Raw genomic sequence first — 27,894 nt, forward strand, 5'->3', positions numbered from 1 at the left:
TACATGCAACTAAAGAGACCCATTTGTCGTAAAAACACAATCGCGTGACTTTCTCTAGTTCCATGTAAAAGAAGTGTATGGAGAGGTAGAGTATCTGTATATAGCGTGCTGGGAAAGTGATCTCCCGGCCAGGCAGACTCCTGCACGTTTTCCCCCACACTTGTAACCCGAACTGTACGTGGGAGTGAGAGCCTGGGGCTGTGGCCCTGTAAGGTAAAGTCCCGGTCTGGAGGAGGAGGTACAGAAGGGCAGGGCAAAGGATTGCAGCTCATGCATTATTCATAGGCAGGGAAAGTGCCTCTCCCCGTCCTGTGAGCTGACATTTTCTCACTTTGTTAATGTTAGGGAAGTCAGTGAGGATTGGGAACCCGGGACCTGTGATCCGGCCGGGCACCAGAGCGGGGACTGGACGCCTGTAAACCTTCGTTTATCTCCCGGAGACCGATTCAGGTCAGAGAGCTGACAGGAACTATCCAGCCGTGACGTCACAATGCTCCTGCACTTTATTGGAACTTTCAGCCTCGCAACGTTGTAAATCCTTTTCTTACAGTCATCGTAACTGGCCCCGATCTGTTCCTATTTATCCATTTGGGAAACTCATCTGGGGTGTTACTTTTGGCTGCTGAACCTGAAGTTCGCGAACTCCGCAGAGTTTGTTGTCATTGGTTCTGCCAGGATGAACCAGAATCCAGGTCTCCCACCACCGGGACAGCAAGTGATCCATGTCACCCAGGACCTGGACACGGACTTAGAGAATCTCTTCAACTCTGTGATGAACCCGAAACCCAACTCTTGGAGGAAGAAGATCCTTCCAGAGTCCTTTTTCAAAGAGCCAGACTCGGGCTCCCACTCCAGGCAATCTAGCACAGACTCTGGAAGCCACCCTCCCAGGCTGGGGATACAGCACGTCCGATCCCATTCGTCTCCTGCTTCCCTACAGCTGGGTGCCGGGACCGGGACCGTTCCAAGCCCAAGTCAGCAGCACGCTCACCTCCGCCAGCAGTCCTATGATGTGACGGATGAGCTGCCTCTGCCACCCGGCTGGGAGATGGCATATACCCACACGGGACAGAGATATTTCCTGAAGTAAGTGACATTTCCCTGCACAAAGGGCCCGCATTCTCAGATGACCTATTGCTAAGGCTTATAGGGGCCCCTATCTATAAGAGTGCCAATATGAAAGTGTAGTGTATAAATGACCCCAGCACCACAGACGTGGTAAACATACCGTAGTGCCCCCAGTTCACATTATGCCACACAAAAACCTCAGTTCACATATGCCACAGTGTCCCCATGCTGGTGATGGCCCATTAGATACACATAGAGCATAGAATCCGAACACTGGTTGTATTAACCCCTTTAACACCAAAGCCCCCAGCAAAGGAATGTTGCTATTTCCTTTGCTGTCAGAGGATTATGCAATCCACAGCCTTAAACTGGAGGTGTCTGTGTGCTGTTGGTTTAACTCGTTTGCTGCTCTACACAACTGTAATTCAATACACAGCACAGGGTTAGACATCTGTATAAATCTGATCATTGCATTGTTATACTTGGCTGGATAATGAACAGTGCATTTTCCAGGCTGCACTAACCAATTCAGTTACTGCTACAATGAAGTTGTTCTAACACTCAGATTTAACTCTTTTATTTCCATAACAATCCGTACTATGTTGTTTGTAATCCATAAAGCATAGGCATAATTTGCCAGATCTCTGTACTGAAAAATTAGCAATATTGTGTGCGAAATGGGTGTTTTTCCCAATTATAGGACTTGTTACTGACCAATATATGTAAAGGGTTACTTCTGGAGTTTGAATGGCGAAACCTATTCTCCAAGTTTAGCGGATATCTGTTCTCTTATCGCCACTCATAGCACCTATACAATGGGGCCTATTTATCAACACGTTTTAGCTATTTAAAACTCATTGTGTATGATAAATGTGCTCCTGCCTGTCAGCTCACAACTGTCATTTGTTTACACATATGACAATTATTGCTGATTGGCTGGAGAACCATTTATCATACACCATGGGCTCGATTTAATTAGATGACAGTTGAATATCGCCGGGAATTAGCTCCTGGAGCTATTCAATACAGTGCAGTGGTAAATCGGAGAATGCCCATTCTCCCGGACTAAACAGGGTGTTTTGTCGGGGGAACGGAGATTCTCCGACTTAAGTGCCCGAAGCGACACTGTTTCCGCCGCACTAAGGGCACAAATCAGCATCGCGCCGGCACTTTAGTCGGATTTCTGCTCGCACCTCTCTGAGGGTGCGAGAAGAAATCCCGACGGGTGTCACATGGCGCTGTATTGAATAGCCCCAGGAGCTAATTCCCAGCGCTATTCAGTTGTCATCGAATTGAATCGTGACCAATTAATTTTAAATAGCTAAAATCCATTGATAAATGAGGCCCAATGTCTGGCCTGGCAAAGTGGCAAGGTAAACCTTATTACAGTATCTCCGGAGCAGATGAGTATTGCTCAGGTGCCCAGCAATGTTGTTGTTTTTTATTAAATTGTTGGAATAACTTTTTTTTTTAAATTATCATTGGGATAAGGGATGATAAACCCACGGTGGTGCTTTCAATAATTGATACAGTAGGCCCCTCTAGCTAAAATAGAGTTCTGCCAAAACAATACAAACACTAGTCATTACATTTCCTGTGTGTAATACCAAGTGTGTGCAGAGGTGCGTGTGTTTGTTTGTTTAGCATTGTGGATTATTGTGAGGCTTTCTAACTAAACCACGATAAATAATGGTTCTGCAGATAATGCAATGCATACAGTACATTTTCTGTTGACAACTGCATAACAAGGGCTATGCCTGATGTATGTCTCGTATGTTTATCTGTGGTGTTAAAGGCACCTTTGCATAGCTGCCGCCAAAGACACTATTTTAAATTAATTGCGAAAAAAATATATAGTATTCACAGTTATTCATATTTTAGAATGATGAATCTAGGTGGTGGATGTTACAAATTTTTATTTGATCCCTAGGATTATAATTACATGTTACTGCAGTGGTAAAGTAACGTTTTGTACCACAGTTGTTCAAAAAGCAGCTCAAAATGGGTTACCAATTCAGTTAATCAAAGGTGCCTCTTAATTGCGGTAATCTGTGATTATTAGGACTACCCTAAATAGTCCCCACAGGAAGTGTAATGCTCTGGTGGTATGCCTTGTTGCAGTCAGCATTTACAAGTGACATGCCCAAAATGGAGAGTTAGCACATGCTGTGCATCCATAGGCCGATAAGTGGGTGCTTGCTCAGTGAACGTTCCCCAGATTTCGCTCTACGGCACATGCGCACATTGTACATTGCAGTGAAATGTAAGTATCTAGAGATGGCACTATATGTGCTTCAAAAACTGTACTTTGTACACTGGTTACACACCATGATCCCCGCAACTTCCTATAGTGACGCAGTAAATAAAGGAATCTATGATTTCTTAGTGGTGACCTGTTTAATAAATTTCCAAGGCTAAACATTTACCTAAATGTGTACAGTAAAACATTATTGCCTAAATACATTGAGAATCATGCATGTTCATTTCCTCTTATATGTGAGGTCTAGAACCGTATCCTGCAATGGGATCTTTTGCTTTGAATATCACGAGCATCCATATCCTCTAATCTGTAGTGTCGGGTATGGGTCGTTGGGTCGACACAACTTAGGCTCTACTGTCCTTAGGTCGACCACTATTGGTCTACTACATACATTAGGTCGACAGGTCAAAATGTCGACATGAGTTTTTATTTTTTATTTTTGGTGTCGTTTTCTTCGTAAAGTGACGGGGAACCCCAATTAGTGCACCGTGTCCCCTCGCATGGCTCGCTACACTCGCCATGCTTCGGGAAAGGTGCCTCTCTCCGCTACCGCTGCGCTCGGCACTGGTTACCATTCCCAATTGTAGTCCACGTGGATCGTAAAGTGTGAAAAAGTCCAAAAGGTAAAACAAATGTGAAAAACTCATGTCGACCTTTTGACCTGTCAACCTAGTACATGTCGCTCTAATGACCATGTCGACCTAATGACCGTATCCCGTAGTGTCAAACACCAGATCCAGCTAAAGCTGGGTACACACTGTATGATGCGCACTTAAGAGGATCTCTCTCTTTGGTGCTGAACTACAGGTAGCAGATTTGATTAAACCTATGGCATGTTGTATCTGAATAAAATCTTTTTAGTACCTGGGCTTGTTGTAGATCCACAATAACAGCTGTAGAACTACAGGCTACTTCTTCTTGTTTTACATTATGAGCCCTCAGAAGTGGGGTCTTGGAGTGTGATTACTAATACCCTTTTACACTGCCGCAATAACCTGGGTTATTGCCGGGTTAACCCAGGTCTCAGCTTGTGTGAAAAGGTTAATCCGGATCCAGTAACCTGTGAATTCAACCTGGGTAGCCTATGGAGAGCCAGTTCAAACCCTATGGAGAGCTGGTTCACCAGCGTTTGGAGATGATGTAATCTGAAAGCGCCTGCAGAGGAGAAGCCCTGGCAATATCCCAGGTCCAGGCTGCAGTGTAAAAGGGTTTCAAGCCACTGTGACCCAGACTGGACCAGGAATTTCTGTGTGAGAAGGGTATAAACTATGGTTACTCCCCATTGGTAAATACAACATTGCTGGCATTGTATAAATAAATAATGGCAAAATACAGTAGACGTGAAGCGCTGCAGTGGTTATTGGGCCTGTTTATCCAGTCACCATATAGCATTATGTATGTATGTATGTAAAGGTGATATCTGGTTTCCTTTTTTACTGTCTGTCAATGTTTACATGAAACAGCTGAGAAAATGAACTTCTGGGGAAGTGAGGCTGGCAAATGCTGTACTAGGACTGTGGTCTGTAATGCTTAACCAGAAAACACCTCACAATAGATATGTGATGGCTTCTTTCACCTCTGACTTTTCATACATTCCTTTCTACTTTACCTTTCCACAAAAAAGTATAGTACGTCCACGCTATTAACCAGCATTCTCTAGTCTCTACTCATATGGAATCAGTAACTGCAGGCCTGTGTTCGCTACAATGTTATGTAGTGTGTATGTGTATATATATATATATATATATATATATATATACATACACATACATACATACATACATACATACATACATACGTACGTACGTACGTACGTACGTACGTACGTATGTGTGTATATATATATATATATATGTGTTCTGGAATGAATGGTTGACCATGTTGAGGTCGACATAGACATGGTCGACATGGACTAATAGTCGACACATGAAAATGGCCGACACTGGACATGTTAACACATGAAAAGGCCGACATGGATTTTTTAACTGTTTTTGGTGTAATTTTTTCCGTAACATGACCAGGAACCCCAAATAGTGTACCGCGTCCCCTTGCATGGCTCGCGAAGGCAAGGTACCTCACTCTGCTATGTCGACCTTTTCATGTGTCGACCGTTTTCATGTGTTGACCATATTTCCGTGTCAACCATCTCAATGTCGACCTAATGACTGGCGACCTTAACATGGTCGACCATCCAAACGGATACCATATATATGTATATACTGTACAATGCTATAGCAAGAGTTATCAATCTAAGTTTTGGACTACAGTAAGTGCTTCATACTCTTTATAGTGGGTCCCTTTAGTTACTATGAAACTTTCCATTGATCAATAGGGAACGATCTCCTTACACTTTTCTCCAATCACATAGAAGCATCCAAGCAGACTCCTGGTTTATGCATGCACTCACATTGCACTAACATTCAGACACCTGGATTTTCCGCATCTTGTGTGTTGATAAATAGGATCTTGTATTAAAAAAAACTAATTATGGTCACATGTTGCAGATGAGATGCAGTGATTTTAAAAGAGGGATTATTGTTGTGGTTCGTTTCCCTGTGCTTTAGTGAGCAGAGCAGATTTCCGTTTGAATTTGGAACCATTCAATATCCGTACTGTCTACAGTAATATCATCACAAGACTTTGAGGAAAAGACACCAGAAAGGATTTTCCAGGATTTAACGTTGCCAAATTTTGATTAGCATATAATCTATAATCTAAACTGTTCTCTTCAATTAAGGCTTATTCTCCACATGAATATAAGAATTTCCTCTTTATATTTCCATTAACTGTTTCATAGTTTCACTTCCAGTATTTTGCTTAGTCTGACATGGTAATCTGTAATCTGGAATTCTACCAATAGATACTGGTGCAGGTCAGGAGGCAGAGAATGCTGGCTTGGTATTGGTGAAGAATAACTGTGAATAATTATATCTCAAACTTTGCAAATGGTTTCACCATTTATCAAGGTAACTAATGTGCCCCCACACAACATCTATTGCCTGCTGCCTCAGATTGCCGATCTTTAGCTGACAAACAACTCTGTGAGGTGTAATTCAAGCACAGGGTGACATCCACAGGATGCCTAAGACCATGGCATATGAGCTATTTTGATTGATTAAGTTACTGTCTCTTTAAGCTCTGGAGGCGCCAGTCAGAGATGTAGTGAATGGAAAATCACATTGACATCAAAGAGAGTTTCCATGCCATAGTACCCTGTCCAGCAGCAACAAGGCTTAATGAATAATCTGACAAGTATTTCATAGGAGACAGCGAAATCCAAGTGTTCCAGCTGACATCACTAGAGCTTAGTTTTGTTGTACTGGATATCTCTGAAGTCTCAATCTGAGCTACAGTCAGTGTAGAAACATTGTAACAAATATTCCCTTTGTAGTCATTGGATGAAGTTCTAAATAAACAGTCTGGGGAACTCATCTTTAATGCTGCAATGTCCGCAGAGTGACGCTCAGAACGCCATAGGTATGGCTGGAATGCCACCAACATTGGCCTTGTTCCCTTGTTAAACTCCCTCTAGTGCCTAACCCTAGCCTCTCACAGCCTAAACCCTCCCCGGCAACCTAACCGTGCCCCCCCCCGCCTCCCCACAGCCTAACCCTAACCCTCCCGCAGCAGCCTAACTCTAATGTCAACATTCTGACAATATTGTAATTTCACCTATCCACATTCTGCGAATGCTGACACATTGGCTGTCAACATTTTAACAATGTCTACATTATAACTGTCAACATGGTAGTGTCGTTATTATGTATGTGAACATTGTTTTTGAGAACCTTTTTGTACTACATCCCCTCTGTGATACCCCAACATCATCAATTTTCCTACCTCTATGGAGTGCTGGGGAAATTGGCGGTCGCAAAGTGCTACTGTTCCAAAGGCACACTGTGACCATTGTCAACGTTGACTTTTTCCCCTTGGATTTGAAAGTTCCAGTAAGGAACTCACTTGGGGAAATTGGTGCAAAGGAAATCTTATTGTAGCCCAGCACATCCAATAAAATGTTGCTTTTATTATCAAAACTGCACAAGAAAAAATAGGTGCTCATTTGCTGTCTGTACACACTATCTTATTACTGGAAATGTTTTCAGAAATATATCCCAATTTGTTGCTTATATATTACTACTTTATCTGTGATTCCACAATTCTCACCTATAATACTGTCAATAAGAGTATGTTCTCGCCTGCACTTGTTCATGATTATCCAGGTACTAAGAATTTGTTACATTTTGGGGCGATTAGAAAGTCAATAGCAGGCAAGATTTAGGGTCTATGCTTAATGTCTCGATACACTGCATGAGCCCACCGAGTTAGAATAAAGGACACATTTATCAAAATGTCCCCAATTGCAGCAGTATGACTTTATTATTGTAGCAGTTTAACAAAAAACTATAACCAGCGCAACTGTGCGATACTCCATTGGTATAACGATACTTCCTGTAATTGCGTAAGCCGACTTGATCTGGGTTTTCAGTTTAATCACTGTAAATCAATGTCAATAAAAAAATTAGTAATAAGTTTAAAAATAGTTATTTATGCTTAACATTCAAAATCTGTCTTTTGCCAATATATGACTTTTATTTATTTATTTATTTATTACCAGTTACTTATATAGCGCACACATATTCTGCAGCGCTTTACAGAGAATATTTGCCCATTCACATCAGTTCCTGCCCCAGTGGAGCTTGCAATCTATATTCCCTGCCACATGTACACACAGACACATTCACACTAGGGTTAATCTTATTGGAAGCCAGTATATTTTTGGATTGTGGGAGGAAACTGGAGTACCCATAGAAAATTCACGCACAGGGAGGATATACAAACTCTGCACAGTTGGGGCTATGGTGGGAAAATAACCCATGACCTCAGTGCTGTGGGGCAGTAATGCTAACCATTACACCATCCATACGGGATCCGGTCTTTAGGTCGACAGTAAGTAAGACTGTCTAGGTCGACCACTATCGGTCGACATGGTTTCTAGGTCGACAGGGACTATATGCCGACATGACAAAAGGTCGCCATGAGTTCTTCACATTTTTTTTTACTTTTTCATACTTTACAATCCATGTGGACTACAATTGGGAACGGTAACCTGTGCCGAGCGCAGTGGCAGCAGAGCGAGGCACCTTGCCCGAAGCACGTGCCATGCAAGGGGACATGGCGCACTAATTGGGGTTCCCGGTCACTGTACGGAGAAAACGACACCAAGAAAAGAAGGAAAAAAAACTCATGTCGACATTTTCTCATGTCGACTTAGTACATGTCGACCTAGAGTCCCTGTCGACCTAGAAACCATGTCGACCTACTTACTGTTGACCAATAGTGGTCGATCTAGACACTGTCGACCTAAATCTAATCTACCTAACATACCACACCCATCCGTACTGCCCTGACTTTTATTCTCTGAAGCATTTTAGTAATCAGCTAGTCATTTATGCTATAAACAGCGTTTGCGCAATCACTGCATCTGTGTGGTAGAAAGGTGATGCAGGGGCAACACAGTGTGGGCAGATAAGTCATTTATTACTTGTAGAGAGATAAGCAGTAATTGGCTTTTCAGCCCACACATTTGCACTCTGCAGAGCAGGTGTAGAAATGCACTAATTCTGAACATTACATAGGTGTATTTTATAGCATTGTTTTATTTCCTTAGTTCAAATATTGCTTTTAATTCCATAGTTCAAACTTTGCAACATTTTAGACATCTTTAAAGAATGACAGTTTGGACATATATAGTCCTCTTTCTGCAATGGAAATTTGTAATTCTGTGTGGTTTGTTCCATATACTCTTTACGCATCCAGATTTACAGGTTTCAGTGCAGCAGTGTTGATGGAACTATTAAATTGCCTTTGGTACAGTGTAATGGGCCCTACACACTCTGCGACTGGCCGCCGAGCTGCCCGACTGCTGATACGGCCATCGGACGACCTGGCCGCGGGAGTGGGTGTGACGTCTCCATAGCCCTACATGCTAATGTGGACAAGATTGTCTATATTGGCCTGCAGGTATGAACGAGCCGGCACCAACGATGAACGAGCGCGGGGCCATGCATCGTTCCTCGTTGGTGCCTACACACTGAAAGATGTGAACGGTATGTCGTTCATTAATGAATGAGATCGTTCATATCTTTCAGTGAAATCTTTAAGTGTGTAGGGCCCTTTACACTATGATGAATGTCGGCCTTGTATACCATACCACGGCATTCAAGTGGGATGAATGTAAATACAGACTGGACCTGATTCAGATGTGATCCCAACTTCTATGGTGTCGCAAAGGAGCGATTATCAGTCTCTGCACCAGTGCGCATGCACCAAGGTACTTTTACAATGCAGTTGTAGAGTGATTGACAGGAAGAGTCCGTTTGAGGACGCATGCATGTCATGAACATTTTTCAGGGGTGTATCTCAGAGTGCAACTGCAATTTCAGTTACACTATGAGATATGCCCTCTGAAAAAAATTGCCTCCAGTGTCGCAGCTCCCGTGTCCATTCTGCACGATGGAGGCACTCAGGGAGTTAATGTTCCTTGCATCTGTATCACAGTTTGCAATGGAGTATGCAGTTGCTGAGATTGTTGTAATGGCTTCGGTGCATGTCTCGGTTCACTTGTGGGCGACCGCTACACACGCAGTGCTTCACAGTTCCGTCACTGAAAAGGATCGCTGCTGCACTGGTGTTTGCAACCGCATCTGCATTAGTCCCATTGTAGCCATCCACTATCACTTAACCAGAGTTTTATAATTCCGTGACTCTTGAGGTGATATTAGTGTACAGATACCAATGTACAGAGGTAGATGAAAAGTCATATTCATCAGATGCTCTTGCCGTTCCATTTTGATTATATAAAGCATTATATTTTGTTTGTATGTGGTGGCTTTAAGGTGTTCATGATCATTTTGCTTTTAATATTCTACAATTGAATTCTTTTTTTCACATGGCCCAATGTCTCCAGAACTGAGTTACAGGGAGGAAAGATGCACCCTAGAGCGATCTTTCTAAAATTACACCAAAACGCACATTAGAGGTCGAGAGACAACTGCAGTGCACAGTTGCTGAGGCTTCTCCGATTTGCAGTCTTGTGTTTGAAGTGGAGATCAGTGGTATGCAATGGAGCTGCTTACCATATAGCAGATGCCGTGTCTGCAAAGGAATGACAAACAGGGACAATGGAGGTAATTCAGACCTGATCTCTCGCTAGCGTTTTTTGCAGTGCTGCGATCAGGTCAGAACTGCACATGCATATGTACCACAATGCATAGGCGCGTCGCACGGGGACAAAGCGGATCGTTGCTGTGCGATGGTTTTTTTACGAAGAATCCATTTGCACAGCCGATCGCAAGGAGATTGACAGGTCGAAGACGTTTGTGGGTGGCAACTGACCGTTTGCAGGGCGGGTGTCTGACGTCAATTCTGGCCCCAGACAGGGTGAAGTGATCGCAGTGGCTGAGTAAGTCCTCGGCAACTCAGAAACTGCACAAAGTTTTTTTGTACCGCTGGGCTGCACATGCGATCACACACTTGCATAGCTAAAATACACTCCCCGGTGTGCGACGACTATGCGAACGCAGGACTGCAAAAAACAGCTAGCGAGCGATCAGGTCTGAATTATCCCCAATGCTCCATCCTAATTTTGCGCTAAGAAAACACCCAACAGTAGTTGACCTCTCTCTTTAGTAACATCTGTAACACATTAGCGCTGCCTTAGGAGCCTATTACATATTTAGTTAGCGCAGGCAGCTGAACAGCAGATACAATCCAATAGTATATATAGTATGTACATGCATTTTCCGCCCTTTTCTCCTAATCGTACACGGGCCCCATAGTCACTAGCCACTCACTGGGTTGCCAGGATGAGAAGCAACTCTTGATTAAGGTCCACATAGGCCTAGGGCTGATAATGATCAAGGGACAAATGTGAGACTCTGAGGAGGTGTGACTAGCGCTGTGTGGACGTGGTCACTGCCAAGTGAGCAAGTATACTTGTGTTTCTCAACCTTGCTCTAACAGTTTACATTTTCCAGACCACTCAACACGGGCATAGGTGTATGGCCAACTGTCATATGTTAAAGATCCACAGCTGACCTAGAAAACATGAACTGGTTGGGATCCTGAGGACTGAGTTTGAGAACCACTGATGTACGCTAAATCCCCTTAGAGGAATCCAAAAGATCTCTCAGTGTCCCCTGCAGCTTGTGCAATATGACTTCCTGGGTCATAAAGCCGGAAGTTCTCACAACACAAGGGAAGAGCTTTCCCAAGAGTTAATTGCAGTTATTCATGCATACAGCGTTAATAAATGCCGCTATACATGCGATAAGGGGTGGGATGTAGCGCATAGCATATGTTATACATGATACATCCCACCGTAAATACATAAAAATAGAATAATGACATAATTTTGTAAGGGAAATAAAAATACAGTTTTAATACTTGGGACTTATGGTCGACCATGTCACCTGCTAGGCTGCTGGTCATCAACATGATGTCATAATTATAGGACTATTTTTATGTGGTGGCCTGGTGCTGTATTTTATTTTGCCCCATTGTTAATCTGATTCTGATGAGAAGGGGTTAAAACTGCAGAAAACTGAGATGAGGCCTGAAGACATCTGAGCCTCCTGATATCAGTTCCTGTCAAAGCTCCTGTTCATGTGCTTCTACAGCTGAGTACACACTGTGCAGATCACCCTGTGTAGGTCATTCTCCAGATTCGATCCTCGGAGCTATTATCTGATCAGTGTGTACTTCTATGGGACTGGGAGGTCGGACATCTACATTTTTAAGCAGCTCATAAGGTGCGACCTCCTGAGGAGAGTTTGAAGCCGTTTATCGGGCAGCACTACTGCATATACACTTATGGAAGGTGTTCTCAAACTGTGTGCCTAGGCACCCTGGGGAGCCTCGGGGCACTTCCAGGGGTGCCTTGGGTTGGTGGTCCAGGACCAATTCAAATTATTTATGGTCAATGTAATAGGCTAAACCAGTGCTGGTGGCTGCCAATCATTAAAAATGTGGACAAACAGAAGGAAATCTTATCCCTCACCACACAGTTGACCTTAGGATGACGCATAAACACAATTTACTTAATTTTAATATTTCTTTCTAAATTTCTCAATAAGAAAGTTCTGGCCTAGACTCACAGAGCACCAGAGTTCACCTAGACCAGTGGGTCTGAAACTTTCTTGAATTGTGGTGCTGTATTAGAATTTTTTTCACAATACCCCTAGGCCAAGAGTTTCTTATTGAGAAATTCAGCAAAATATTATTCATTTAATTTAATTGTGTCTACCTTTCTTCATTAGGCTCAGTTATGTAGTGGTGGACAGAGTTGCGCTTCTGATTGTCCACATTTTTATGATTGGCAGCCACCAGCATTGGTTTTGCCTATTACATTTGCTAAAAATAATTTGATTTGATCCAGGACCAACAACCCTGCCATGGCACCCCTGTAAGTGCCCCTTGGGAAACACTGACCCAGGCTTTACTGCGTGTGACGTATTTAGCTGAACATTCATATTTGCAAAATTTTTCTTTGAAATTCTTATCAAATTTTGGAACCTATAAATGATGGGAACCCTGTGCATAACATAGCAAAGTTTAAAAATGATATTTTCAACAGCTTTTTATATTTGTATACTTACATTTCAACATGCAGTGGAAAAAAAAAATTAACTGATATTTTACTACAAGTTGTCTTCATTCTGCTAAATATTAATTTATGTTCCTTCTTTGTGCGGGATATGGAGAAAAAGAGACGTACACAGGATACGCACTGCAAACACTGGTTCTGCACTGGTGCTCCTATGTGGTCTAGTCAGTGTACATCAAGCCGTACTCTGTGCTCCCAGGAGACTCTGCAACCTACTAGGTTGGTCATACAGGGCCTAATTCTGATTTGTATGCTAAAGCCTATGCAGCTGCCTTTTTTCAATGCAAGTGAAGCCGCCGCCCAAATAATGAATAGAGACGCCCTCCAAAGCCATCACAAAATCTAAGCAACTGCGTGCACATTTGTAGTATCGATGAAAATCCAAAGAACATAGGGGCTAATTCAGACCTGATCGTAGTGCACGGCTACGATCAGCCACCCTGACAGATGGGAGAACGCCCAGCACAGGGCTAATCCGCCCCGCATATCGAGCCCACCCCCCAACGCATGGGTGCGATAGCATCGCACGGCAGCGATGCTATTGCACCCGGCGAGTAAGTCCCTACCTGCGTAGCATTTCTGCGCTGGTAGGGAACTTTTGCCGCGCCCCGGGTCGCAGCGGCTGAGTGTGATGTCACGCAGCCGCCATGGACCGCCCCCCTGCAAGGTCCGGCCACCTCCCCTCACACCCTGCAATCGCCTCTGCCTGTCAGTCAGGCAGAGGCGATCGCTGGGCTGAGATGCTGATCGGATCTCTGGCATGCACATGCACACTACAGCGGATGCACAGTTCAGACCCGATCGCCCACTGTGCGAAAACACACAGCAATGATCAGGTCTGAATTAACCCCATAGATTGCATGGATGAGTGTATGGTCTCGCAGAATAGCCACAAGAGCTGCATGCACAATCGCAGATGTAGGCAGAGACATGCCCTGAAAATGTTTGTGACACGCCTGCGTTTTTGCCACCACTCCCAATTACCTCTCCTAAACCACTCTGAGAATAAACCTTTACTGTGAGTGACATTGCGAGGGTACCTTGGTGTGTGCGCAGTGCTTTGTAAATATAGGCATTGCATACATTCAGAATCAGGCCAAGAGGCCAAACTCTTACCAATATAGTGGCAACTCTTTCATTAAAAGATTCTCTGTGGCCACTCCTACCCACACGCTTGGTTTATCATCATCAGTGTACGCTTGTACCAACCATGGTCTTGGTGCAAGAAAACTGGTATAACTACGCATATGCATGGCCCGCAGTTCCATTGACACATGCTCACTGAGCTTAGACAGTGCGAGGATGCCACATCACAGTCCAGCTATGCCCTTTCAGTGCCAAGCGGAGATGCGTTCATGCCCATTGCCCCTAGTTGTGTTCATGTGACTACGGAGCATGTGCAGGGCAAAAACACGCAACATACATACTCTACAAAAGGAGAGATGTTTGACTCTGCACCAACGCTATAATACTAAACGTACGAGGTGAAGCCCTCTTCAGCGTTTTACCTTTATGACATAAGTAGTGAAAGAGTTACAGGGACAAAGAAAAAATTGTACATGGAGTGCTCAAAAAGTTGGAGTTTCATGCTCATGACTGTGTAGGACATAGAGCATTCATTGTTCCTCCTATTTGTCTGATGCTTAAATTTTAATAATTATTGAGTTACTGGCATTTATTAACTGAGATTATGTTTAACATGGAGAAACGAGCAGCATTCCAGTGCTATAGAGGACAACATGACGCTGGCATCCGTTATCATAACTTGGCAGAACATTTGCAGGTAGTTTTAGGAAGTTGTTTGCTTGGCGCACATAAAACACACTTCAGTTTTCTTTGCAGAGGGCAATAATTCAGCTTTATTTATTTGTCATGTTTGGTTCTGTAAGTATCCCATAGGGAACAGAATGAAATCTGCTGGGACTTTAATAACAGTACATGTGTGAGCATGTCAGTCACTTATTACTTCTTATTATTTCTGCCAGCCATCCAGGCTGCTTCATAGGAGTTCTGAATAGGTTCTAAAGGTTTAGTGTTTCTTAAACTAATGCTTTCCATTGCTATCCTAACAGAGCTGCTAACTTATTGGGAGCCACCTAGAGAACCAGTAGTGAAGACTTGAGGCTCTGATTTCTAATGGTGAATGATTCAGATAGCCAACTCTGCTTCCAGCAGAAACCACAATCTTTATCTCGGTGACAACAAGATCTATAAGATTGCAACAGCTGTTGAATTAGCTTTGTGTATTTGCTTGTACCTAAGGTGAAATGCATGTAGCCTGCATAGAGTTAAAGATGAGCAGTCATCAGAGTGTGACCTCAGAAATTTTAAGTAGAAGCCAATAGAAACATTCTCCATGAAAATGTCCTCCCGCCCCCCCCCCCCCCCCCCACTATTTGCTAACAAGCCCAACTTGTATGTTAATAAGACCATACTTTCCTTTGCTCTCTCTCTCTCTCTCTCTCTCTCTCTCTCTCTCTCTCTCTCTCTCTCTCTCTCTCTCTCTCTCTCTCTTATACCCCTGCACCAGCCATTTCAATGTTCTGGGCCGAGGTGGAGTATTGAAAGAGTAATCTGCATGACCCTCTGTATCGTGTACCGTGGAGAGGATGAGACAGGTATCTAAATAATTAAAATACAAAGCAGTGGACTTCCTTAGGGTGCCAACTGCATGTCTGTCCTAAATATCCTAAAGAAATCAAAATATACTACAGGTATTAGATTGCTTGAGAGCAACATCAAAAAATGAAAATGTATTGTTTATTGTTATGGTAAAAGCTATTGATTTGCCTTTTACATTGTATTCCTGGTACAGGTAGTAGTCATAGATAAGCACTACAGATGTTATATGGTATGATGTGTCTCTAATCGTCCTATGTTCCCTGATAACTCCATTTATTAACCTGTGAAGCTTATTGTATAGAACATTTCTGTCAGTAACATTGGAACAAAGGTTATTTACACAATAAGGGCCTAATTCAGATCTGATTGCCGCAGCAAATTTGTTGGCTAATGGGCAAAACCATGTGCACTGCAGGTGGCAGGGGCGTATCTAGAGAGGAGGGGACCTGTGTGCAGTCTCCGGGTGTGGGCCCCCTCCTCTCCCGTCCCGTAGCCGGCAGCAGCGCTGTTAGCGCTCTGTCTGAGCGCTAGAGACTCTGGCACAGTGCCAGATTCTACAGCGCATGCGCAAGTCTCAAAAAAAATGGCACGGTGGCCATTTTTTCTGAGACCTGCGCATGCGCTGTAGACTCTGACATTGTGCCAGAGTTTCTAGTGCTCAGACAGAGCACTTACAACGCTGCTGCCGGCTGCCGGCTACGGGACTCGGGAGAGGAGGGGACCCACACCCGGACACCAGAAAGGTAAGTATTTAGAAGAAATGGGTGCACTGCACCCATTATAGATATGCCACTGGCAGGTGGGGCAAATATAACATGTACACAGAGAGATTTGGGTGGGGTGTGTTAAAACCGAAATCTAAATTGCAGCGTAAAAATAAAGCAGCCAGTATTTACCCTGCATAGAAACAATATAACCCACCCAAATTTAACTCTCTCTGCAAATGTTATATCTGATACATATCATGCTCGCTTGCTCCCGTGGTGTGTGATGTATTTTATGATATATCTTTGAGCTATTGATGTTATAAGTAAGGTGGGTTTGCTATCAATTACATCTGCATGTCCATAAACTAGATAGTTACTGTGATATGGGAACTTCCTGTTGGTTGATGAAGGGGAGGGTCTATGTGATGCATGTTTGCTATATAAGAGGTGGCTGGTCCATTGTGCAATATGGGCTGCTTGGTGATTATACACATTGTTTGTGCTGGTCTTGAAAAAGGTCCTTAGGGACCGAAACGTCGACACAACTACCGACATGCTGCTATTGAAAGCCATTATCTGTTACCTGTAAGGCAAAATAAATACGTGTTGAAGCAAATTGGTGAGTGCCTGTACAATTGGATTTTGATGTGTGTGTGTGTGTGTGTGTGTGTATGTATGTATGTATATATATATATATATATATATATATATATATATATATGGTAAGGTAATGGGCGGCACTCCAAAGGATTTTCAGCAAATACAACAGCACACCAGGCCGATTAGTGTTTCAACGTTTCAGGTGTCTTTATTCACACCTTTCGTCAGGATACGGTGTGAATAAAGACACCTGAAACGTTGAAACACTAATCGGCCTGGTGTGCTGTTGTATTTGCTGAAAGTGCCGCCCATTACCTTACCTTGTCTGCTGGGCCTTGCAGTGCCACAGGAAGGCACCCAGGTATTTAGTTCTGCTGTAGGAGTGCCGGTCACAACTGTTTTTTTTATATATATATATATATATATATATATATATATATATATATATATATATATTTATTATTATTATTATATATATTTTTGTTTACAAAATACTGTAGCACCAGATTACCTTTGCTTTATTTTGCAGCACTGCATGCACTTCTACAAAACAGAAGCAACTACAGCACTGAATTTATTTTGATACTTCCTGAAAATATACTGTTCTTTAATTTTTGGGATATTCTAGAGATCAGAATCCGCTTTATTGGCTTGGTATACTTGCGCATACTAGGAATTTGTCTTTGGTTTGCTATACAACAGCCAAGTAGGTAACAGATAAACAGGTGGCGGGGGGGGCGGGGCGGGGGCGGGCAAATAAAGTCATTCAGATAGGTATACCGTTATATGTCAGTCAGTGTTCAGGAGTTAAGCAGGCGGACCGCTTGGGGAAAGAAACTTTTGAGGCTTCTAGTGGACCTGGCGGGGACGGCCTTGTAACGTCTGCCTGAAGGAAGCAAATTAAACATGCTGTGGCAGGGGTGTAGCTGGTTCTTTACTATCTTTGTTGCCCGCTTTTTAGCCCTGGACAGGCACAGGTCCTGGACTGAGGGAAGGTCGGCCCTGATGATCTTCTCTGCGGTTCTGACCACGTTTTGGAGCCTGCATCTGTCCCTCACGTGGGCAGAACCGTACCATACCAGGATCGATGAGCACAGTACCGACTCCACAATCTCGGCGTAGAAGAGGAGCAGAAGCTTCTTTGGGATATTGAACTTCCTTCGTTGCCTGAGGAAGAAAAACCTCTGCTACGCTCTCCCGATAGTGGCGTCAGCATTGGACTCCCATTTAAGGTCCCGGGAGATTGTGGTCCCTAGGAACTTGAAGGAGTCCACTAAGGATACCACACTGTCAGCAATCGTTAGCGGAAGTGCACTAGCTGATTTGTTCCTGAAGTCCACTATCATCTCGACAGTTTTGAGGGGGTTGAGCTCAAGGCTGTTGTGGCTGCACCACTGGGCCAACTGGTCTACTTCCCGTCTACAGGCCAATTCGTCCCCGTCCTTGATGAGGCCGATGACGGTGGTGTCATTGGCGAATTTGATCATCTTTACTGATTACGCCTCTGAGGTGCAGTCATTTGTGTACAGGGAGAAGAGCAGGGGTGAGAGGACACAGCCCCGAGGGGCTCCTGTACTAATGGACCACACTTGAGAGGTGAATTCCCCCGCTTTCACCACCTATGTCTTATCTGTGAGGAAGTCTACTATCCAAGAACAGGTAGCTTCTGGGACCCCTAGGCAAAGTCATTTGGGGTGGAGGATGCTAGGGAAAATTGTATTGAAGGCCAAGCTGAAATCGACAAACAGGACCCTCGCGTAGGTACCGGGAATGTCTATGTGCTGTAGATTGACTGCATCCACGACACACCGATTCGATCGATAGGCAAACTGCAGGGGGTCCAGTTGGGGGCCAGTCACAGTTTTCAGGTGATTTAAAAACCAGACGCTCGAACGTTTTCATGACTATAGACGTCAGTGCTATCGGCCTGTAGTCATTCAGGTTCGTGATAGAGGGTTTCTTGGGGACCGGGACGAAAGTGGACCTCTTGAGGCGGGAAGGGACTTTCTGTAGCTCCAGCGATTTGTTGAGCTGACCCGCACATGCTCTCAGGGCAGATGGTGACACTTCGTCAGCACCCGGTGCTTTCCTGGGTTTGGCCCTTTTGAACAGTGCCTCCACCTCTTCTTAGGCGACTTGCAGTGCCTGGAGTTCATGTCGGTGTTCGGGGCATCGTAGAGGTAATTGTTTGGGTCGCAGGGGACTTCTTTTGCGAACCTGCAATAAAAGTGGTTCAGCTCATCTGCTAGGTCTTGGTGCATGGTGGGGGACTTCGATATTTTCTTATAGTTGGTTATAGATTGCATTCCTTTCCATACAGATACGGCATCATTGTTGGAGAGATCGTTTGTCAGCTTGTCCGAGAACTGTTTTTTTAGTAGCCTGATTTCTTTAGTCAGAGAGTTCCTAGTTTGGTGGTATAGTGTTCTGTCATCGCTGCTATAGGCCTCCTCTTTGACCCGACGAAGATGCCTGAGCTGGGCGTTGAACCAGGCTTGTGGTTGTTGTAAATGTGGTAAGTCTTGGTAGGTACACACATGTCCACACAGTAGCTGATGTAGGATGTGACAGTGTCTGTCAGGTTGTTCAAGTCTGTTCCCGAGGCTTCGAAGATCCCCCATTCCATACAGTCGAAGCAGGCCTGGAGCATCATCTTAGCCTCGTTGGTCCATTTCTTAACAGTCTTGATTACAGGCTTAACTGCTCTCAGCTTCTGTGTATAGGTAGAGAGTAGGTGGACGTGGCAGTGGTCAGATAGGCAGAGTGCAGCACACGGGATAGACCAGAAGGCAGACTTGAGGGTAGTGCAGCAGTGGTCAAGGGTGCACCCTTCCCTAGTGGGACACGTGACTTGTTGTTTGTACTTAGGTAGCTCCTTGCTCAGGTTAGTTCTGTTGAAGTCGCCCAGCACTATTATCAGAGAGTCTAGGTGTTTTTGTTCTATGTCGGATATGCATACGGCCAGGTGGTGCAGGGCTTCGTTTGCGCAGGCGAGGGGTGTACACTCCCACAAGGAAAATTTAGGCAAATTCCCAGGGGGAATAGAAGTGGTTACAGTTGATACTTCGCACCTCCAGATGTGGGCTACATGATTTGCCTAGGATCGTGACATAGGTGCCCCATCTGTCGTTGATGTAGAAGCAGATGCCACCACCCTTTGTTTTTCCTGAGAGAACCTTGGAGCGATCGACCCTGAAGAGACCGAAGCCAGGCAGAGACATCGGGTTGTCCGCAATATGGTTGTCCAGCCACGTCTCCGTAAAGCAGAGGACGGGCGACCCTGTAATGCCTGACCCTGCGCTGCCCAGAAGAAGGGACAGTTAGTTGAACTTGTTTGCCAGTGAGCGCAGGTTCGAGAGCAGGATCGCGGGAAATGCAGACCGGTATCCTCGCCGCTGCCACCTCACTAGGGCGCCTGCGCGACAGCCTCTCCTCTGAATCCAAATCCTTCTACTAGGGCCGACATGAGGGCCCCTGTCATTCTCTTTCCGGGCCGCTGACCCGCCCGCCAGTCGCCACCCGGGCTGTGGGGGGCCGCGGCCGCTCGGTCATTCGCGACTTCTGCATCCCTGCCACACAGGGCAGCGAGGGCTGCAAGGTTGTGGGAGAAGTGAGTTAGGGTTAGGCTGCGGTGGGTTGGGTTAGGTTGCAGGAGGGGTGGGTTAGGGTTAGACTGCAAGAGGGGTGGGTTAGGATTAGGATTAAAATGCTCACTGGGATCCATTGGCATTCTGACCGTCTGGATTTTAACCGTCAGGATATTGATGCAATCCCCATTCTCGAAAATGGGGGAATGTCAGCTCAACTGGCCCCGGCTGCATGAAAACACCGGCAATGCTGAATATCCCAAGGGTTGTTGAGATGACCACTATTCCTGCAGAGTGGGACGCAGCAGCGAATCACAGAAGCTGACAAGAGGCATCTGCTTACACAAGACGCCTCCTGCCGCACTAGCATATTTACACTCGGCAACTGCGTCCAAACCCATCTGCTGAGCGATCTGTACTCTCTCTGAGCCAGGCCCTATGTTACTTAGAGACACCTTTCATTTTCCCTGTGTATACAACAGTTACAGTGTCAGCACTAAACCAGACCAAGGACTAGCGTTCAGGATTTGTCTTAAGTTTTAGTTTTGCTGTATAAATATTTAGTGCACCCTTTCACCTACATAGTGGAGGCACCAATGTTGACGTATGAACCAATAGTCAGCCTTTATGCCTCAGGGATGTCACTTATTCACAGTGAACTGCATTCTCATGTGTAGTGGCTTTATCCCCCTGTGAGTCATTTATAGAATACTGTAGAATTAAGGTGTGATATATCTTATAGATTCTCTGTTCTGCGCTTGATTGGCATTTCAATATGGTAAAATAACTGCAGAGCCTGGTTTTAGAATTATCAGAGGCCTTTGCAGAACCATTTTGTACAGCACTAGATTTCTATTTTGGTCTTTACTGTAAACTTGCTGTATAAAAAGGGCCATGACCGTTCTCGGCTAACATGCTGTAACTTGACTCTGGCTGCTGAACTTAAAGTCACAGATTGGGTTTACTGATGCTGCCTCTAAATGCCTGCTCTAACAAAGTGAGCTTTGTGTTGTAAAAACAAGTTTTGGAGCAGCACAGAAGCTGCTTTTTTTTTGTAGGATATGACACGCAAAACTGATGTTTTATTCCATTTATTTATTTATTTTTCACATTTAGTTTCCTTCACGTAGAGAGTTCTCAGACATCAATGTTGTATAACCTGCATGTTCAGTTTCTGAACTCTCATGGCACTTTTATTTCTTTTGTAGTGTATTATGGCACAGTGCTCAGACAACGTTATCAGTTTACCAAGTGCGAAACATTTCCAGTAACTTGTGATTCGTAGAAACTGCAGGAGAGGAGTAAAGAATAGCTGTACCGAACATATGGCTTTATAGTTATGGTGGCATTAGAGCTCTCGGTTTTCTTTTTTTTATATTAACACACTTCTTTTTTATTTTTAACGGCAAACATTGCAGTCACATCTACTGTGCTTATTTACTGACGTCTATGAAATTCTATACGTATGTTAATGTTTAATGAGGAATTCCAGCCCCCTCTCTAACTGTCAGAAATATGGGGTTCACATGTCCTGGAACCCCTGAGTTTTCCATATCAATTATATACACATACGGGTGAATTTACTAAAGGTTCACAGGGGTCTATTCATGAAGCACTAAAAAGTGTGGAGAAGTGAGCTAGTGGATAAGTTGCCCATAGCAACCAATCAGCATTGAAGTAACATTTATAATATGAATACTATACAATTGTACAGAGCAGCTGATTGGTTGCCATGGGTAACTTCTCCACAGGCTCACTTCTCCACACTTTTCACTGCTTTATGAATAAACCCCTAAAAATGAAAAGAGGTGATGTTGCCCACAGTAACCAATCAGATTCTGTCTATCATTTTCTAATAGGCAATAGAGAAATGATAGACAGAATCCGATTGGTTGCTATGGGCAACATCACCAAGTATCATTTTTTAGAACCTTTAGTAAATTAATCCCATAGAGAGATGTAATATAAAACAATGGTAGAACTTGGGTCTAGTTTACGAATGTGGTGACACTTTTAATGAAGTTGTAGTGTTATGTTGGAAAGAATCACTCACCCAGGAGGCAATCACTGTGACGGACGTATTGAGAAATATCTTACTGAAATTCTACTTCATAGAAAACAAAAACAATTCCACAGTAGAAGATCTATTGCTACAACGGCAAAGTGTGTACTTGATACCGACAAGTTTTCTACGTTGCATACCAGGATTACGCAAAGAAATCATGAAATAATTAATCATCACTGTTAATCATCAACAATCGCATAAAACAATAAATACAAATAATAAAGTACACATATATAACCAACTTCTTGCTCTCATACTTCATATGCAACATCAATAAAAGCAGGTTAAAGGATTATACAGATGCATCAGTAATATTACATTATATAGAACGTTATAACAGGAATACAGCCATTATCTCCTGCTCCTATGGCTCACGCGTTACCCTAAGTGTATGCACAAAGGTGCTGTTGCGGTCGGGACAGACAGTATCAGAAGTTGGGCGGAATAGTGATGGGCGTTCCCAGGCGGTGACTGGGATGTCATTAGAAATGCTAAAATGGTCTGTTCAGTGGGCGTGTTATGGAGTGTCACAGGCATGTCAGTACAAGCAGCTGCGTTTACAGGCTCAGAGCCACGCGCATAGAAGGCCGTGGTCAGATGGAGAAACTGCCCCTGCCATAGAGCTTCTACAAGTTTTGATGGTGCGAGCCATGGTGGCTTATAATAATGTTCCAATCGTATTGCAGTGTGTATGGAGGCTACAAGTGAGTGTCTCTCCACCTTGTTGGGTGAGCAGATATACATCAGGTAAGGAATTTGTAGCGATACTTGCATAAACTTCTAGACAGCCCACCAACAGACGCTACTGCGTGGGACTCATGACTTGTGTTGTCTGCATATGGGGGTCTATGTTGTAGTTAAATTTAAAGCGGCAATCAGTTCTAAGGCTGAATCAGTGACAATAACATTTTAATCTGAACTCCTTTAATCTGAACTCCTTAAATAAAATGTGTTACTGTCCCTGTAAAATGGGGACAGTTAATAAGTAATCCGTAGTAATGCTGTGTCCCAGTATCAGGCTGTTTAAGCAGTATTAAAATAATTCTCAAAGCCCATATGTTTCCTTTCTCTATACGTTTACGCAGTACCGGTGGTGTAATTGTCAGCATTACTGCCTCACAGCACTGAGGTCATGGTTCAATTCTTACCATGGCCCTAAGTGTGTGGAGTTTGTATATTCTTTCTATGCTTGTGTGTGTTTCCTCTGGGTACTCCGGTTTCCTCCCACAATCCAAATATATACTGTAGGTTAATTGACTCCAAAAAAAAAAAATGAACCAAAGTTTGTAAAAATTTTTAGGGCAGACTGGACGGGCCAAGTGGTTCTTAGCTGCCGTCCAGAGCTGGCCCTAGGCATAAGCAAACTAGGTAAATGCCTAGGGCATTTGGAATGCCTAGGGGCACAAGCAGCTTCTGCTGATTAAAATGATATACAGCATGCCTATATTATGTGTGTGACTGCGGCTCTATCTGCATACGAAATGCATTACTAATGTGCGGCATTATGTGTATAAGCTATACTACAGTACTTTGTGGCGCAATGTATAGAAAGGGCACTACTGTGTGGTCTAATGTGAATAAAGAGCAATATTGTGTGGTATAATGTGAATAAGAGGCACTACTATAAGGAGTAATGTAGTACTACTGTGTGATGTAACGTGAATAAGAGACACTATTGCATGATTTAATGTGACTAAAGTTGCAGTACAGGGTGGCGTAATTTCAACTGGGAGTATTATTGTGTGGCCATGCCCCTTCCCAGCTAGAAGATGCAGCCGTGCAAACACATAGTCGCCACCAACGGGGGAGTGTATTTTCACTTTGCAGGAGTGCGAACGCCTGTACAGCAGAGCGCCTGCAAACACATTTTGTGCAAAACAAGACCAGCCCTGTAGTTACTTATCCTGTGCGATGATTGCTGCGATGAGTGACACGGTATTGATGTCAGATACCCGCCCAGCAAACGCCCGGCCACGCCTGCATTTTTTCAAACACTCCCAGGAAACGATCAGTTGACACCCATAAACGCCCTCTTTCTGTCAATCTCCTTTCGTTTCGGCTGTGCGATTGGAATCGTCGCTAGAAGCAGTGCAAAACCACAAAGGACTTCATACCCGTATGACGCGCGTGCGCATTGCGGTGCATACACGTGCGCAGATAAGCTTTTTTTTCACTGATCGCTACGCAGCGAAGAACGTCAGCTAGCGATCAACTCGGAATGACCCCCCAAATGTGCGCACTGTTCCTATTTAAAATATAGGGGTAGGCACACCAAAATGAGGACTGCTATGGGTGAGGGGTGATGGTGCTGGGAAAGGGGTTCAGGATCAGAGGCGGAACTGGCGTCCGTGCAAGAGGGCACCAGTCAAAATCTTGCCAAGGGCATCATATTGGTTAGGGCCGGCTCTGCTGCCATCAAATTCTAGGTTTCTATGTTTAACTAAGTGCCATCCAAATGTTTCATGGTTGGGCCCCATACTTCCACTGGGTATGTGCTTCTAGCTCCAGAGTAGACAGCAATTTGTACACCTAAAACTTATAAAGCATTAAGTTGAACATTCACCAGAACGTGAATTCTTTTGACCATGCTAGCTTTGCTCTAAAGAATGATATGGCAAAGCTTCTGACTGATCTCAGGACAGTACATGGCGGTGGACTCTTCCTGTGTCCAACAAACGTGCTTTAGTTTTTGAAATGTTTGTGATAGTTATTATTATTACCAGTTATTTATATAGCGCACATATTCCGCAGCGCTTAGTAGTTGCCCTTTAATTACTCCCCCTAGCTATGAGCCCTGCCCTGCGCTTTCCTAAGGAGCAGGGAGATGTGCCTGAACCAAGTCTGGCGGATGAAGTAAAATGTTGTGTAACCGTCTCTTCATAAAATGAGAAACAGGCCAGGACGTCTCCTCCATATGTCTGGGTATTGTTATAATGTCTCCGATCCTGATTCTGGCCTGCCAGTGTGATCCCGCTGCACGCTTTATTACTGTAGGTCAGAGTTGTAATGTTGCATCGCGTAGCAAGCTGCTTTGGATCGCTTTTCCATTCAGTGCCTGCGGACAATTTCATGCTTAGAACTGACTTACTTCCTGCTCCAATATGTCCTAGATGAAGTGAAAAAACCTGTTTGTTTCACTCAGGGCTTATGGGTCTTGCCCAAAGTTCACTGGACAGACTTTCTGGAGGTTATTAAAGGACAAGAGATGCCTTTGAAACACCATGTGTTAGAAGTGAGAATCCTAGCGTGACTAGCAGATATAAATTGTATGGAAGCAATTAAAGAAGGAAATGTCACGCCGGCCAAATTGAAATGTACAAACCCACAGCTCTGATTAATACTTTCTACCAGTAACTGCCCTCTCAAAAGTAATGCTTGATGAAGGGACTTCTGAAATACCCGACTGATACGATGGCGCGTAATATATATTGCATATTGGACTATTACGATACATTTTATTCAGTGTAGTTTTACTAAGAGTAAATCCTTGTCAATCAAAGTGTGAGACACATTTACAGAATTAGTTTGATATTTGCATGTCCCATATACACATACATGCCCACTCGCTTGGAATCTGGGAGACTCACAAATCCAGAGTTCTCCCTCACTCCGCTAGAGTAGATCAGACTACTAGATCCACTCCACTCCATTGGAATGGGCAGTCCTGGGGCTTGATGGCGCAATTTGTAGTGATGCATTCCTTTAGTGTACATTTACTATTTGGTGCCAACTTATGGCCTGATTCATGCTTGTAAGCAAAGCAAAAAAGCACACAATTGGTCAAAATTATACTGCACTGCAGATGGTGCAGATGTAACATGTGCAGAGAGATTTAGATTTAGGTGAGGTGTGTTCAAACTGAAATCTAAATTGCTGTGTAAAAATAAAACCGTCTAACATTTGTGGGTTACATGCAAAAGCAGACGGTATTTACCCAGCACAGAAAAAATATAACCCACCCAAATCTAAATCTCTCTGCACATGTTACATCTGCCCCACCTGCAGTGCAACATGATTTTGCCTAGTTATGTTTTTTTTTTTTTGCTTTGCTAACAACCCTGAATCAGGCCCTTAGACCATTCTGGCAGAACACAAGAAGGTTACACACATTGATCCTTTTACTTGATAAATGCAGTTTTCTATAATGAAAATTAGGTACCTGTACGTTCATAATCCCAATCACAAATTGCCCCTGTATATTATATTTAACAACCTCCAAGTACTTTCTATATGTTACTTAGGTATTATGGGGGAGATGTACTAAGCCTTGGAGAATGATAAAGTGGAGAGAGATAAAGTGCCAGTCAGTCAGCACATAACTGCCATGTTACAGGCTGTTAGGTGCTGACTGGTTAGTAGTTTATCTCTCTCCACTTTACCACTGTCCAAGGTTTAGTACATTTGCCCCTATGGGCCTGATTGTGAGTCTCACACAAGATTGATTTTCTTGCAGACAGCGCATGCTCCCTAGCATCTATCAAACACAGCAGCACCGAGTTCACTCACTAGCTCCGTAAACTAACCCTGTATTGTTGATTGTATAAGATGAATCTATGGCTCGTATAGGGGACAATTCATTCTGTGTGATGGTCACGCTATTTAAACGAAACAGCACATTGCAACCTTCGACATCTCTGATTTTTGCCCCGTAATATACAGTAATATGCGCATCCGCACATTCTGTCCCAGCATCAACCAGAATTGATATACTTTAGTACCAAATGCCAGCATGCCTATAACGCTATACTGAAATACTCACCATGGATGTTTGGAGGAAAAGGACCGCACCATGGGAGTGATTCAGACCTGATCGTTCCCTGACATGTGGTGGGACGCCCAGCACACGGCTAGTCCGGCCCGCATGTCTTTCTCTGCCCCCCCTGCACTAGTACAAAATCATCGCACAGCGGCAATGCTTTTGTACTTTAGGAGTAGGTTCCTGTGCGCTGGCAGGGAGCTACTTGTTGCTGCCTGGGTCGCAGCGGCTGCGTGTGACGTCACGCAGCCGCTGAGGCCCGCTCCCCAATGGTATGGGCACGCCTGCGTTGCCCGGACCGCCGGTCCGCCCCCTCCAGCCCAGCGACCGGCTCTGCCTGTCAATAAGGCAGAGGCAATCGCAGGGCTAAGACAGCCGTCTGCTGTCTGGCATGCGCCGGCGCACTGCGGCGCCGCCGCATGCACAGTCTAGACCTGATCGCTGCTGTGCAAAAATGCACAGCAGCGATCAGGTCTGAATTAGCCCCACATTACATAGTGTGCGATCAACACAGCACTACAGTAAGTATAAATAAAGCAGGCTTTTTCAACCAGTGTGCCGTGGC

The 27,894-nt window shown here is 44.1% G+C and overlaps 1 protein-coding gene across 2 annotated transcripts in view; it reads left to right on the plus strand.

The window, feature by feature from the left end:
- The first annotated feature begins 271 nt into the window (after window positions 1-271).
- WWTR1 (WW domain containing transcription regulator 1) overlaps window positions 272-27,894 on the plus strand; it is a 135,474-nt gene continuing 107,851 nt past the window's right edge. Inside the window, exon 1 of one of the 2 annotated variants that reach the window (XM_063915941.1) lies at window positions 272-1,086. In XM_063915941.1, coding sequence (XP_063772011.1) covers window positions 677-1,086 — 410 coding nt within the window. In that variant the 5' untranslated portion in view covers window positions 272-676. The remainder of the gene's footprint in view (window positions 1,087-27,894) is intronic. The other variant, XM_063915942.1, reaches the window with a different exon arrangement.

The sequence above is a fragment of the Pseudophryne corroboree genome, chromosome 4 (genome assembly GCF_028390025.1).
Source record: "Pseudophryne corroboree isolate aPseCor3 chromosome 4, aPseCor3.hap2, whole genome shotgun sequence".
Lineage (NCBI taxonomy): Eukaryota > Metazoa > Chordata > Amphibia > Anura > Myobatrachidae > Pseudophryne > Pseudophryne corroboree.